Source organism: Suricata suricatta, chromosome 2 (genome assembly GCF_006229205.1).
Source record: "Suricata suricatta isolate VVHF042 chromosome 2, meerkat_22Aug2017_6uvM2_HiC, whole genome shotgun sequence".
NCBI classification, from domain to species: domain Eukaryota; kingdom Metazoa; phylum Chordata; class Mammalia; order Carnivora; family Herpestidae; genus Suricata; species Suricata suricatta.
Genome location: NC_043701.1, coordinates 134,579,646 through 134,596,014, shown reverse-complemented (window position 1 = coordinate 134,596,014; position 16,369 = coordinate 134,579,646). Strand labels below are relative to the sequence as shown.

The window sequence follows — 16,369 nt, the reverse complement described above, 5'->3', positions numbered from 1 at the left end:
GTTGGTAGTGAATCAAACAATCTCTGCAACAGAAAATACCTAATAATTAACTGGGTCTCTCTGTCCTTTTTGAGTTTGCTTTGTGATACACTTCTTGTGCACAATGCTTCTGTCTCGAAAGCAGTAGTCCAAACTCTGCGTTGAAGCCTCTGGTGGGCTTAAAAAGATCGCCATCCAACCCCCACCCCCCCGCCGCGTTTCTGACTGGGTAGGTAGGTAGGTCAGGGATGGGGCCACAGGATTTGCATTTCTAAAAGGTCCCAGGTGATCCTGGTGCAGAACCACTTTTTCAGGGGGGAAATCTGTTTTAAAGGTTGCAATCTTTTGTCAGAAGAAATAATCTAGTAACAATTAGTCTAATTCTATTTGATAAGTACTTAAACACTACTTAAAACCATAGTTCTCTCTCTTGGCTCTGCCCTTACCAGCACCAGGAGGTAATCAGAATCTCTGTGGGCTGGACCCAGATACCAGTATTTAAAAAAAAAATTACAAGATCTTTAAAAATGTTTATTTATTTATTTTGAGAGAGAGAGAGAGGGAGAGAAAGAATCCCAAGCAGGCTCCGCACTGTCCGCACGAGCCTGATGCTGGGCTGCAACTCACAAACCATGAGATCGTGACCTGATTGCGATCATGACTCAAGCTGAAGTCAGACACTCAACCAACTGAGCCATTCAGGTGCCCCCAGATATCAGTATCCTTAATGTCTCCTGGGTGATTACCAAGTGCATGGAGCGCTATTTTAAGAGGTCATTCACGGAGAACTTCGGCTCTGACAGGTGAAGGTGTGCTTGTGTCCTCGAAGTCTACAGCATTGTGTCAACATTGGTTTCCCCACTTCTTAGATCGACAGCAGCTTGTTTTCACGTCAACCAAAAAAATCTGTACTTGTTAAGGATCAGACTCTAAATATAATGAGATTCAGCAGGTATTGATAGCAGATGTAGCACATCTACTATAAATGGTATGCGCTAATATGAACAAGATTCCCTCCCCCCCCACCCCCAAGAGATTCTGATTCAGCAGGTCTCTGGTAAAACCCTGGAACTGAGCAGGAGGCCCTTGAACCAACCAGGCTTTGAGAAATACCAGTAATGGAAAACTCATGGGTTTGAAGTGGGGTGGGCGTGTGTGAATTCCATTGCTGGTGACCGTGGGCAAGTTACCTAACTCTCTAAACCTTTGTTGACTCATGTTGCTTTCTTTTAATTAAAAAAAATTTTAAGTTTATTTAGTTTTGAGAGAGAGAGAGAGAGAGAGAGAGAGAGAGAGAGAGAGAGGCATGAGCTGGGGTGGGGCAGAGAAAGAGAGGAAGACACAGAATCTGAAGCAGGCTCCAGTTTCTGAACTGTCAGCACAGAGCCCAATGTGGGGCCCAAACCCACTACCGTGAGATTATGACCTGAGTCTCATGGACCTGAGCCAAAGTCGACCCTCAACTGACTGAGCCACCCAGGTGCCCCTGTTGACTCATGTTTATAAATAATGTTAACACCTACCATGCAAGGTTGTTATAAGAATTAAAGAAAACATGGGCGCCTGGGTGGCTCAGTCGGTTAAGCCTCTGACTTCGGCCCAGGTCAGATCTCACATTCGTGGGTTCGAGTCCCGCATCAGGCTCTGTGCTGACAGCTAGCTCGGAGCCTGGAGCCTGCTTCCGGTTCTGTGTCTCCTTCTCTCTCTGCCCCTCCCCCTTGCATGCTCTGTCTCTCTCTGTATCAAAAATAAATAAAACATAAAAAAAAAGAATTAAAGAAAACATACATAAAGAATTAGTGCTAGGTACAGAGCATAAACTCTATTTCAGTCACTAAAACAGATTAAGTTACTGCATGAGGCTATGATCTCACAGTTTGTGAGATGGAGCCCTGCATTGGGCTCTGCGTTGGCAGTGTAGACCCTGCTTGGGATTCTCCCCTTCTCCCTCCCCGACGCAGGTGTGTGCATGTGGGTGCACTCTCTCTCACCCTCTCTCTCTCTCTTGCAAAATAAATAAGAACTTAAAAAAAAGATACTGGTCCACACTCACACTTTGATAAAAAGACCTGATGATGGGGGTGCCTGGTGGCTCAGTCGGTTAAGCATCTAATTTCGGCTCAGGTCATGATCTCACAGCTCATGAGTTCGAGCTCTGTGTTGGGCTCTGTGCTGACAGCTCAGAGCCTGGAGTCTGCTTCCGATTCTGTCTCCCTCTCTCTCTCTCTCTGCCCTTCCCCACTCGTGTTCTGTCACACTCTCTCTCAAAAATAAATAAACATAAAAAAAAGACCTCATGATGAATCTCTTCTTGGGTTTAGTTCTAGGAAAAAATATTAGTCAAAATATCAGTGTTCTTTTTTTCAAGAGGACTTTTAATCTGTTTAATATCTCAGAGCAAAATTTTATGAACCTGTGAGTTCACATATTTTTCCAAGGAAAGTATTCACAGCCTTCATCAGATTTAAGGGGATCTAGAGCTTGAAAAAAGGAAACAGCTACTGATTTAAAGGCAAAGATTGTTCTCGTGCTAGGGTGACAAACTGTCCCGGTCTGTTGGGGACTGAGGGGGAGAGGGGGGTGGGGGTGGGGATCCCTGGGACATGGACTTACATACTAACACAGGGACAGGTCCAGGCAAACCAGGACACGTTGGTCATCCTCCCGCCTGCAGTAACTTAATCTGTTTTAGTGACCAAAATAGAGTTTATAGCATCAGTAAAATTGTCAGAGTTCTGCTTTGTTCCCTTGATGTGTTATTCATGCTGTATTTGAGTGTTTCTGGAAGGACATGCATTTCAAATAAAGTAGCCTGATTCCTTAGTAGATGTCTAGTGGAGCGCAGCTCCTGGAGGAGCCAGCTAGCTGGGGAGAAGGGAAACACCCTCCCAGGAAGACGTAACCCTTGGCCTGGGTAATAAAGCCCAGAAGTTTTTATTGTTCTTTTCAGTGACATAACTGAGAGGGAAGAAAGGTTGGGTCCAGACAGATATGTGCACACCTGGGGTAGAACTTGGGTTTCGTGGCTAACCAGCCTCTTAAATCTCCCTCATTTGTCTTTTAAATGTCTGACATGTTTTATGGTGTCTCACTTTGTTCAGAAGGTTTTAATTTTCATAAAATCAAGGCTTAGTCTTTTTCTTTATGACTTCTCAATTTTTTGCCTTGCTTAGAAAGCTATTCCACGTTATGATTATAACAACGTTTTGCTAGATTGCTGTGAAAGCAGCCATGTCTAATATGTAATACGTGAGTGTTGCTATGCTCCAAGTAAACATTTTTCTTAACACTAGAATTTGAACTTCAGATACTTTTCACATGTCAGAAAATATTATCCTTGTCTTGTTATTTAAAAATATAAAAACAGTTGTTGATTGGAGGCTATACAAGAGCAGGCAATGGGCTGGTCTTCGGTCAGCGTTTGCCCACCCCTGAATTAGAGGATCAAGTTGTCAGCCTCCCATTTCCATAAATAGCCAAAACCAGAAAATAAAATTAATCTGTGGACATAGTCCATTATTGATGCCCAGACTTAAATCATCAAACTGTAAAGACTCATTGCTAAGCTCAACTCAAAACTACTTAAGTTATAATTTGAGGATATAGTAAATTATTTCTGCCCAGACTCAAACCATCACCTTTTTCCTTAGAACTTTTCCTTCGAGCTTCATTCCTAAACAGAATTCCTACAGCTATCATAAACTATTAAATAAATCCAAAAATAAAAAATAACCATCAATAGCAGGATGGGTGGCTAGTGTCTATAGTTGGTGTTCCACTAGCTTTCAAACTGGGGTATCAGAATTTTATCTTCTTGAGTTATCAAGTACACAAAAGGCAGAGGGAAACACAGGAAACTTCACAGAGTCTACTGCAAAAGCTCTTTGTCAACAAAATAATAAAGAGGGAAGTTTCATCATAAAATTTACACATTAGTGTCTTCATTAAAAATGTCCCCTCTGATTTCTATAAAGCTAGTACATGTAGAACATTTATAAAAGAACAATCCCAAGAAAATATAAAATCACCATAATCTTATCTACAAGAGACCATTCACATTTAATCTAAGGCATAGTATGATTATTTTCATATGTGTATTTTGATTACTAACATTATTTAATACATTTTATGCATTCTCCAACTCCCAGTAATTCTGACACACAGACACACACACACACACAGTAGGTTAATAGGGTATCAGTGCTAGGTTACATTTCTCAAGAACTTTGAAAAGTAATGCAGGGATTACTAGTGGGCTGGCAGACTCCATCAAAAAGCACAATACTTCTTCATTACAAATAAGAAATGTTGGGTGAAAATAAAACATTAGAAAGAATGCCTCCTCAAGCTAGAATGGAATGAACGAAAATCTGTAAGTTCCATTGAAGAGCAACACTAATGCCAAAGTAATAAGCAGGGGCTGATGCTAAAATGCTTGGGGTTTTTAGTCAGGAACACATGTAGACTCTAGGGGTTGAGGAACGGGTTTTAATACTCATATAAAGAGAGAAAGACTAACTTTCACTTGTAAGAACTGGGAATCTGGAACTGAAAAGTCTGTATAAAGCTTAGAGCCCGAGGAGCTGCCCAGTCTGTTTAAAATGGGTTAGAAAATATCTACGCAATATTCCAAGAAAGTAGCAGGGATGATTTCCATCCACCTGGGGCTTAGGCTTAAAGAGGGAATAAATAACATCCACCAAAAAATCACTGCTCCAAACATATTCTATTCACACATGAGGAATTTGAACTTTTATTATTATTATTATTAATGTTTTTTAAAATTTATATTTGATACAGAGAGAGACAGGGCATGAGAGGGGGAGGGGCAGAAAGAGAAGGAGACACAGAACCGGAAGCAGGCTCCAGGCTCTGAACTAGCTGTTAGCATAGAGCCTGACTCTGGGCTTGAACCCACGAATGTGAGATCTGACCTGAGCCGAAGTTGGGGGCTTAGCTGACTGAGCCACTCAGGTGCCCCAAGAAATTTGAACTTAAACAGTTAGCCTGATGTGAGTTTCCCAAGCTGAGGAATTAACATAAATACTAGTGTTTCAGGATCTTAATACTCCTAGAGCCACAGCAAAGGTAATATGTAGTACATGACCCAGCACATAGGAATTCCTTTAGAAAAAAAAAGCCCTTCTGGAGATGTGGTCTTACTGAAAAATTATACACTATGTGAAAAAATAATCCACCATGAGGGAGAGTCAGCAGACATTAAAAAAGTGACTTGTATCCTAAAAACTGGAGATAATAAAAGAATATTTAAAATTATTAAAGAAATAAAAGAACTAGAAAACATAACAAAAAACAGAACTCAGTGAAAATGAATCAATTTAAAAGAAGAATCAAATTGGATTCCAAGAAATGAAAATTATAATCCTTGAGAGAAAAAAACTCAGGGGATGGGTTAAATAGCAAATTAGTGAACCTAGAGACAATTAGTGAAATGGAAAATAGATTTCATGAGCTAGACAATATTCAGTACAGAGAGAGAAAAAAGATGGGAACTATAAAAGAGAGGTTAAGATATATGAAGGACAGAATTAAGAAGATTCATCATTCAGTAGTAAGAAGCCCAGGAGGGAAAACTAGCGAGTATGAGGAAAAGAAAATATTCAGATAGTGGTTGTGAATGATCCAGAGGTGAAAAAACCAGGTCTTCAGATTTTTCTAATCAGGATTAAGATATACAATCCACATCTGGATACAGGGTGGTGAAACTGTGAGGATGTGGAGAAATTGGAACCCTTGTGTTGGGAAGGCAAAACGCTGCAGGTGCTGTGGAATACAGTTTGATAGTTTCTAAAAAAGTTCAACATGAATTACTATTTGACCCAGCAATTCCACCACTTATGTATATGTACCCAAAAGAATTGAAAACAGATATTCAAACAAATACTTGCACACAAGTGTTCATAGCAACATTCTTCACAGTAGCCAAAAGATGAAAACAACCAAAATGTCCATCAATGGATGGATGAATAAACAAATTGTGGTATATCCAGAGAATGGAATATTATTCAGCCATCAAATGGGATGAAGTACTGATACATGCTACAACACATGAAGACATTATGTTAAGTAAAAGAAGACATACATGTTATGTCGTTATATGGCATATGAGTCCATGAATTCAAATTTCCAGAATAGGTAAATACCTAGGGACAGAAAGCAGATTAGTGAGGGGCGCTTGACTGACTCCGTTAGGGGAGCATGAACTCTTGGCTTTGGGGTTGTGAGATTGAGTTCCAGGTTGGGTGTAGAGATTACTTTAAAAAATTCTTTAAAAAAAAGTATATTAGTTGTTCCCAGGGGTTGGGAGGAGGGGAGAATAGGAAGTGACTGTTTAATGGGCCATTGGTTCCTTTGGAGGGTGATGAAATGTTTTGGAAGTAGACAGACGCAATGGTTACACAACATTATGAATGTACTGAACACTGCTGAGCTGTGCACTTTAAGGTGGAAATGTGAATTTCACCTAAAAAAAGAAAATAGACTTTATCAAAATTAAAAACTTTGGCTATTCAAAGAATACCATCATGAAAGTGAAAAGACAAGTCACAAAATGGGAGAAAATTTTTGGAAAGAAGATATATAAGTGGCCAATAGGTACAGGAAAAGATGATCAACATAATTCATTAATAGGGAAATGCAAATCAAAATGACCATGATATACCACTTCACACTCACTATAATGGCTGTAATCAAAAAGACAGATTATTACAAGTTGGGGAGAGGATGTGGAGAATTTAGAACCCTGATACACTGCTGTGGGGAAGGTAAAATTGTGTCACTACTTTGGAAAAATAGTCTGGTAGCTCCTCAAAATGTTAAATAGAGTTAGCATGTGACCCAGAAATTTCATTCCTATGGAGAACTGAAAACATATTGTCCACACAAAAAATGTTTGTAATAGCATTTTTCATATTAGCCAAAAAGTGGAAAAAACTTAAATGTTCATCATATTTCCTTGGCAATAGAAAGGAATGAAATTCTGACACATGCTACAACATGGACAAACCTTGAAAACATGATGCTAACTGAAAGAAGCCAGACACAAAAGGCCACATATTGTATGATTTCATTTATGTGAAATGTCCAGAATAGATTCATTGATAGAAAGTTGACTAGTGGTTGCTTAGGGCTAATAGATAATCCCATTTGGAAGCAACAAACCTCCATTTCTGCCATATTCTCTGGGTTGCAGAGACCAACCCTGAGACAATTCACACAGGCATGAATACCAAGAGACTGGGATCTCTGGGTGCCGTCTTGAACCATGCTCTCATTCACACGTTTGACCACAGAAACCAATACCAAATAGACTGTAGCAGAGGCTGCTTATTGTACCCTAATATCTTCCCCCTTTGTCCATAGTAATAAACCCCTTCTCTCAATTTTAAGCTGGGCTCATGGATGCCTACACTGAATAAAAACTTCAATTCCTAACCCACTTCTGCAACTAGATATTGCTGTTTGATTAATGTCTGGCTAAAGGGAAGTAAGAGGAAGTGATGCATATACCATTCTGGAATATGTTTATTAAAGAGATGGGCTGCGACCCTTCTAACTCCTTCTTCTATCCTGCTGTTTGTAACATGGATGTGTTGGCTGAAGCTCCATCCTGAGCCATGAGGGCCAGGGCTGCATTCTAGCACTGGCAGAGCAGGAAGTTAGAAGCAGTGTGCGTTCCAGAGAAGTGCGGATTTACCGTATGAGCCTTATAATCCTTAATTCTGGGTTATGCTATATTCTATCTTATTTAAGCATCTGAATAACACAGTATGTTGGAGACAGAATAAATTGTGGTGAAAATTATAAGACTCTATTGAAGGACACAAAGGAAGACCCAAGTATATAGAAAACTGGATTATGTGCATGTTTGAGAAGACAGGATATTATGAGAAATTCAGTTGTCTCCAGACTAATCTATAAAGTCAATGTACTTTCAATCAAAATCCTGCATTACCACTTGTAGAATTTATTTAAATGACTAATATTCAGTTGCAAGACTATAGGTCCAAGAGTAGTCAAAACAATTTTTAAGAATAATAAGGAGCAGCGCCTGGGTGGCTCAGTCGGGTGAGCATCCAACTTAAGCTCGGGTCATGATCTCATGGTTCGTGGGTTTGAGCCCCACGTCGGGCTCTGTGCTGACAGCTCAGGGCGTGGAGCCTGCTTCTGATTCTGTCTCCATCTCTCTGTTTCCCTTCCCCGCTCACACTCTCTCTCTCTCTCTCTCAAATATAATTAAACATTAAAAAACTTAAATAAAGAATAATAAGGAGGGAGGGGTTTAAAGCATAGACTTAATATCTAAAAATTAAAACAGAAAACGGAGTGCGTAGGTGGCTTCAATTATACTTGTAACATTTAATTAAACAGGAAAAATATGCATAGTAAGTTTGGCTATGTTAACATTTATTATGTTTCTTTAGTGGGTACATGGATGTTTGTTTCTCTGATTTTTCTTCATAATGCCAAATAATTAAAAATAAAATAACCTTGTAGGAGAAGGTGAAAGAAAAGAAAGAAAAAATAAATGCTATATGCCTCACTCTGAGAATTAATTCATGGCTTATTTCCTCAGTCTTTGCTCTGTCTTGTATCTCCTAAAAAGGTGCAAAGGAATGTGATAGAAGAGCATGGGATTTGGAGACATAAAATAGGAAATCTGGATTTAGAGCCTACTTCCCTCACTTAGTACATGACTTAGGCGAGTCACATGCCCCCTTAGCTCCGTTTTCCTTGTCTGGATAACAGGATAAAAATACTCACTGCCAAACTGTCCTGCGGGGTTTTCTCTCTCCCTCTTTTTTAATTTAAATTCTTTGTTTTTATTTGAGAGAGAGAGAGGCGGAAAGAATCTCAAGCAGTCTCCATGCTCAGCACAGAGGCCCCCGCAGGGCTCAGTCTCCAGGAATGCGTGATCATGACCTAAGCTGAAATCAAAGTCTAGGTTTTCTTTACCTGCGATGACTTCCATCAATAACATTGACAACACTTCTCTCTCAATAATTGCAAGATATAACATAACTCAAAAGCCATGTAGGAAAACCAAGAAAGTCAAAGCCTGCCAGATGGTTTCTGCTTAGTTCTATAATACAAAGCCTCAAATGTTGCATGGCAATGATTTCTATGCTCTTTGATCAATAATGCTTTGCCTACATTTATGGAATCTTGCAAAATTTCCTTCAAAAGATTCTGAAAAGAGATTTGTGGTACTGTTACAATTCTGATTCGTTAAGGGTGTGATCAGGTCGTGTTCTGCTTTTCTGTGCTTGGTATGTGGTCTTACAGTGGATGGAGTAGGACACCTTGAATTTTGGTTCATTTTGCCATGGACCTTACCTTCAAAGTCATGCACTTGAGAAACATTAGAATTGTTAGAAAATAAATGCTCATAAAATTCTTTAAGATTAGGGGAGAAATGCCAAGCTGGTATGAAGGTTATTATTCTTTTATGATATTCTTGTCATCATTATCGTCATTTACCACCGAATATGGATGTGAATATCTGGTGAGAAATGATGACTTTTAAAGGGAAAACTGAATATGCTTTTAGATAATTTTTATTTGATGAATGTTCCCAAATGCTTAATGTCTAAATATTTCTTCCTGTATCTTTCCTCTCTTTCTCCTGCTAGGAAAGGCACCAATGCCCAGACCTGGCTACAAACCTCAGGAGCCCAATGGCTGCAGTTCCTATTTCCTGGGTCTTAAGGTACCAGAAAGTGTATGTACCACCACCATTATTTTCTTAGTTGATTGGTTTTAACTAAGACAGGCCCAAGAGTTCTCGTTGATGGGAGTGATCATTTATGGAATATAGTTGAGCAGTATAATTAAGTACTTAAAGTTTTTTAAAATATTTATTTTTGAGAAAGAGAGAGAGACAGAGTGTGAGCAGGGGAGGGGCGGAGAGAGAGGGAGACACAGAATCCAAAGCAGGCTCCCGGCTCTGAGCTGTCAGCACAGAGCTCAACATGGGGCTTGAACTCACAAACTGTGAGATCATGACCTGAGCCAAAGTTGGACACTTAACCAACTGAGCCACTCAGGCACACCTAGTTAAGTATTTTAAATTGGATTCAGAGTAAGGGACATAATTTTCAAAGAAAGTATCCAATATCCTCGTATCAGGGCGGTTGTCCCTCAGATAAGACCTCAGATAAGATAAAGTCACCACTGCAAATACCAGCCAAATATTAGGGGATCAAACATAACTTCATATGAAATCTGACAAGTGTGACTTATTTAAATTAGTGAGACTTTTCCTATGATGTGCTGAAGCCGTTGGCACTAACAGTGAGAGCTGGTTGCCATGTTGTCAGGACTTTTGCAAGTGGTTGACCCCACGCGTGGTAGCACCAAACTAGCTGTGTTTAGAGTATTAAGATCATAGTAATCTGCACACACACACACACACACACACACACACACAAGCAACCCCCACTCCACACACACAAACACACGACCAGCCTCCAGCTAAACACTTCTCATTGCCACTGGCCATTCCTCAAACTACTGCCCTCCCCTGAAAACAAGTAAAAAACTGATTTCTTTTAAGACATCATGGGGACCCTTTTGTCTTTTTTACTTCAGAAAAGAGGTCTTATATAAAATGTAGATGGAAGGATTTCCCATATAAACTATGATTTTGAATTGTGTCTTAATCAGGCTATTCTTCACTTTCTGCTGATTCAAAAGATTTTTACTTTGTAATAGTTTTCTAAGCAACATAATGTTTATTCTTTTCATGAAAATGCTACCCACTAATGTGGCATTTTTGTGAAAATTGGGGAAAGGTCCTCTTTCCTCTTCCATTTGTCAGAAATTCATCTTAATATACTGATTATGCTAGAAAAGGAAATTTGAGGGGCACCTGGGTGACTCAGTTGGTTAAGCATCCGACTTCTGCTCAGGTCATGATCTCACAGTTTGTGGGTTCAAGCCCCACGTCAGGTTCTGTGCTGACAGCTCAGAGCCTGGAGCCTGTCTTCAGATTCTGTGTCTCCCTCTTTCTCTCTCAAAAATAAAACATTAAAAATTTTTTAAAAAAAGAAAAGGAAATTTGACTTCCATTGGCTAGACATTTCTCTTAATAAATATGTAAATCTATGCTATCTTGCGGGATGGTGTCCCCTGTGATATGACACTCTTGTCCACTGTACAACCTGCACAGCTTATTCCCAGCCTCATCCACAACCATGAATATGTGTATGGACACAGAAGTAACACAATCTTTTTAAATATATATTTGTACTACAGAAGCCCCATTTTTGGCTACTAAATTTTACTCGATACCAATTTAGTAGGTATGGAAGTGGCAGTGAAACCTCAATAGAGATGTAAAAATGGGCTTTGGAGTTAAGATCGTGAAGAGTAGGGAGACCCTAGGCTGGGTTTCTAAACCCATCCCTTGAACACAGCTGGATAAACATCAAGTCACTTTGAACATCGAAGAAATCGATCTGAGGACTGAAAGCAAAAATGCACAACTAGTGGGGCGCCTGGGTGGCTCAGTCTGCTGAGCATCCAACCCTTGATTTCAGCTCAGGTCATGATCCAGGGTCGTGGGATTGAGTTCCCCCATTAGGGTCTGCCCTGAACATGAAACCTGCTTAAGATTCTCTTTCCTGGGGCACCTGGGTGGCTCAGTCGGTTAAGCATCTGACTTTTGATTTTGGCTCAGGTCATGAACTCACAGTTCGTGAGATCAAGTCCCGCATTGGGCTCTGTGTAGACAGTGTAGAGCCTGCTTGGAAATCTCTCTCCCTCTCTCTCTGCCCCTCCCCCCAGTTGCACTCTCTCTCTTTCTCTCTCAAAATAAATAAATAAATAAACATGAAAAAAAGGTTTCTCTCCCTCTGCCCCTCTCCCCAGCTCATACACTCTCTCTTTCTTAAAAAAAAAAAAAAACACAACCCACTACTAAAAGTGAAAAAACTGCCACATCACAGAAGGTAGAAGCCTCAGAGAGTTAATTTCAGAGAGAGAAGAGCTGTGGGTGCTGTGATGGGGAGGGAACCCTATTCATGGAGCCCTTATCATGGAGTGAGAGAAAAAGAAAGAAGGAGAGAAAGAATGAAAGTGCGTGTGGGGAACTGCACAAGAAAAACTCTCCCCCAAAACCACTGACTAGGAAAACGAGAGAAGCTCAATAACGCAAGTTTTTATAAACAGTGGTGCACAAAGTCTGGAGTTTTGGAGGTCAGCACCATCACCAGGGTCATGTCTGGCAGGCTTAGTGTGGTTCTGGGGGGAAGGAGGGTGGAGACTCAGAAGTGGGCAGCGTGGCCTGAGGATCCCCTGGGTCACACAGGGAGAAGCAGTTCCCCTGGAGGAGTGCATTTGGGAGAGGGGACACAGCCTATCTGAGGGGAAAAAACCCAGCCAGCACCGTTGAGCTGCCCAGTTCACCACCATAGGCACGGGGACACTGGCTGCGGGCAGTGAGCCGTGGTGCTGGCTTTCTGCTATGCTTTACCATAAACTCCAAACCTCTGTGTAGTCACTCAGTTGATTTCTGGGCCAAGCTGGCACTGGCCACAGTGCAGCAACACTCTTTCCCAGAGGGTCAGCGCAGCTCTGCGCACTGTGCAGTTCTCTAAATTTTGGAATTTGAAACCCAGCCACATGCCTGAGACAAAATACAGGAATGTTGTGCCTTCCAGCAGTTGGAGAGCTCAGATGCAGGCGGGGTAAAGGTGGGTATTTAGCAGAAGCTGGGGACACAAGAGAGATGATTGTTTGCTCTTCTGTGAGGACTTCCTGAAGAGTGGTGGGCACAAGCTCCTGATTTCAGGGATGAGAGAGCAGGTGACATCATTTTTATCCTGCCCATCAGCACTGATGAACTTCAGTGAACAAAACAGTGCCACCAAGAGGATGGCAGAGCTACGTACACCAAGCTCTGCCCTTCTGTGCCCTGCAGGTACATCTCCACTGTGGCAACTCCACCTGAGAATCAGTGCAGCGCCCCCCAACTCTAGAACACAAATCCTCACATGTGCCAAGTCTACCAATCCTAGAGTGCTACAAAACTTTAGCTCTAGGAGAAATGGGATCTAGTTTCCATTTTTTACCCACACTTGTGGGTAAAAGCTATTTTATTATTTTATTTTATTTTTATTTTATTTCTTACTTTATTGTATATATATTTTTTGGTTTTAAAACATTTTTATTTGTTTATTTTGAGGGCAAGAGAGTGAGCAGGAGAGGGACAGAGAAAGAAAGGGAGAGAGAGAGAATCCTAAGCAGACTCTCCACCATCAGCACAGAGACCAACACAGAGCTCAAATGCATGAACTGTGAGATCATGACCTGAGCCAAAACCAAGAGTCAAGCATTTAACCAACTTAGCAACCCAGGCACCCAACATGTATATGTTTTTTTAAATCTAGCTTCTTTTTAACAAGCAGACTTTGTGTTCCCCCTACCTTGGGATACAGAAAAAACAATTTTATTATTTAATTAATTTAAAAAATTTTATTATATCTATATAGCTATCTATTTTGGATCTAGATCCTTGTAAAAGAAAACAAAACACATGTAGCTTTTATTTGAACCTTGAAAATATGACAAGATGAATGAATTCATCCCAAAAGAAAGAACAGGAAGAAGTAACAGGCAGGGATTTTTATCAATACAGATATAAGTAGGCTGTCTGAATTAGAGTGTAAACAACCAGTTATAAGGATACTAGCTGGGCTTCAAAAAATCATAGAAGACACTAGAGAATCCCTTCCTGCATAGATAAAAGATATAAAAGCTAGTCAGGCCCAAATTAAAAATATACAAACACGAATGGATGCCATGACAATGAGGATAGATGAACCAGAGGAACAAATCAGTGATATAGAAGATAAAGTTATGGAAAAGAATGAAGCTGAAAAGAAGGGTGAAAGAGAGGTATTGGATCATGAATGTAGACTTAGGGAACTCAGACCAAAGCATATTAACATTTAGTATCATAGGAGTGCCAGAAGATGAAGAGAAATAAAAAGGGGCAGAAGGTTTGTTTGAGCAAATTATAGATGGAAATTTGCCTAAACTGGGGAAGGAAACAGACATCAAAATCCAAGATACATGGAGAACTCTCATTAAACTCAACAAAAGCCAGCCATAACCAAGACATATCATAGTCAAATTCACAGACAAGAATCCTGAAAGCAGCAAAGGAAAACAAATACGTAACTTATAAGGAAAGACAGACAAGTTTGTTCTAGCAGATTTGTCTACAGAAACTGGGCAGGCCAGGTCATTCAGAATAGAAGAGATAGTTTCCCTGACAAAAACTAAAGGAGATAATGATCACTAAACCAGCCCTGCAAGAAATATTACAGGGGTCTCTTTGAGTGAGAGGGGAAAAGGGCCAAAAACAACAAAGACTAGACATCACCCAGAAACATCAGCTTTACAGGCAACACAAAGACACTAAATTCATTTCTATCAATAATCACACTGAATGCAATGGACTGAATGCTTCAATCAAAAGGCATAGGTATCAGAATGGATAAAAAAAAAAAACACAGTACCTATCTATATGCTGCCACCAGGAGACTCATTTTAGACCTAAAGACACCTGTAACTTGAAAGTGAAGGGATGGAGAACCATCTATCATGCTAATGGACATCAAAGAAAGCTGGAGTAGCTATACTTACATCAGACAAACTACATTTTAAACCAAAGACTGTAATAAGAGCTGAAGAATGGCATTAATAATTATTAAAGGGTCTATCCATCAAGATCTAACAAATTATGCCCCCAGGTTGGAATACCCAAATATATAAATCAATAACAAACATAAAGAAACTCATTGAAAATAATACAATAATAGTAGGGGACTTTAACACCCTCACTTACAACAATGGACAGATCATCTAAGCAGAAAATCGACAAGGAGACAATGGCTGTGAATGACACTGGACATGATGGACTTAACAGATATATTCAGAACATTTTATCCTAAAGCAGCAGAATACACATTCTTCCCTTCCCTCCCTCCTTCCTTCCCTTCTTTCTTCCTCCCTTTCTGCTTTCCTTCCTTCCTTCCTTTCTTTCTTTCTTTAATAGGCTTCATGTCCAGTGCAGAGCCCAACATGGGGTTTGAATCCATGACCCCAAGATCAAGACCTGAGCTGATATCAAGAGTCAGATTCTCAATCAACCAAGCCACCCAGGTGCCCCCCACATTCTTTTCAGAGCCCATGGAACATTCTCCAGAATAGATCACATACTGGGTCACAAATCAGCCCTCAACAAGATCAAGATCATATCATGCATATTTTCAGACCACAATGCTATGATACTTGAAGTCAGCCACAAGAAAAAATTTGGAAAGACCACAAATACGTGGTGGTTAAGAACATCCTATTAATGGGGTGCCTGGGTGGCTCAGTCAGTTGAGCATCTGACTTCGGCTCAGGTCATGATCTCATGATACGGGGCTCAAGCCCTGCATCAGGCTCTGTGCTGACTGCTAGCTCAGAGACTGGAGCCTACTTCAGATTCTGTGTCTCCCTCTCTCTCTGTCGCTCCCCTGTTCACACTCTGTCTCTCTCAGTCTCTCAAAAACAAATACATGTTAAAAAAAAAAAAAGAGAATATCCTACTAAAGAATGAATGGCTTAACCTGGACATTAAAGAAGAAATAAAAAATACATGGAAGCAAATTAAAATGAAAACATGACAGTTCAAAATCTTTGGGATGTGGCAAAGGCAGTCCTAAAAGGGAGGTATATTATAGTATAGGCCTGCCTTAGGAGACAAGAAAAGTCTCAAATACACAACCTAACCTTACACCTAAAGTAGCTAGAAAGCAAACATCAAATAAAGTGTAAAGCTAACAGAAGAAGGGGAATAATAAAGATTACAGCAGAAACAAATGATATAGAAAAAACAAAAACAGAACAGATCAATGAAACTAAGAGATGGTTCTTTGAAAGAATTAATAAACTGATAAGTCCCCAGCCAGACTTATCAAAAAACAAAGAAGATAGGATCCATATAAATAAAATCATAAATGAAAGGAGAGAGATCACAACCAACACCACAGAAATATAAACAATGATGAGAAAATATTATGAAAATTATATGCCAACAAACTGGGCAATCTGGAAGAAATGGACAAATTCCTATAAACCTACAAAGTAGCAAACCTGAAACAGGAAGAAATGGAAAACTTAAACAGACTAGACTCAGTTGGTTAAGCGTCTGACTCTTGATTTTGCTCAGGTCATGATCTCATGGTTCATGAGTTTGAGCCCCACATTGGGTTCTGCACTGTCAGTGCGGAGCTTGCTTGGGATTCTCTCTCCCTCTCTCTCTGGCCCTTCCTTGCTTGTACTCTCTTTCTCTTTCAAAATAAATAAATCAATG

General features: G+C 40.1%; 1 protein-coding gene across 3 annotated transcripts in view; it reads left to right on the top strand.

Annotated features, from left to right (window-relative positions):
* Nucleotides 1-16,369, top strand: part of PLA2G12B (phospholipase A2 group XIIB) — a 28,272-nt gene that overhangs the window by 1,954 nt on the left and 9,949 nt on the right. For 2 of the 3 annotated variants that reach the window (XM_029931905.1, XM_029931904.1), the window contains exon 2: nucleotides 9,633-9,721. In XM_029931905.1, the coding sequence (XP_029787765.1) occupies nucleotides 9,633-9,721 (89 nt within the window). The remainder of the gene's footprint in view (nucleotides 1-9,632; nucleotides 9,722-16,369) is intronic. The other variant, XM_029931906.1, reaches the window with a different exon arrangement.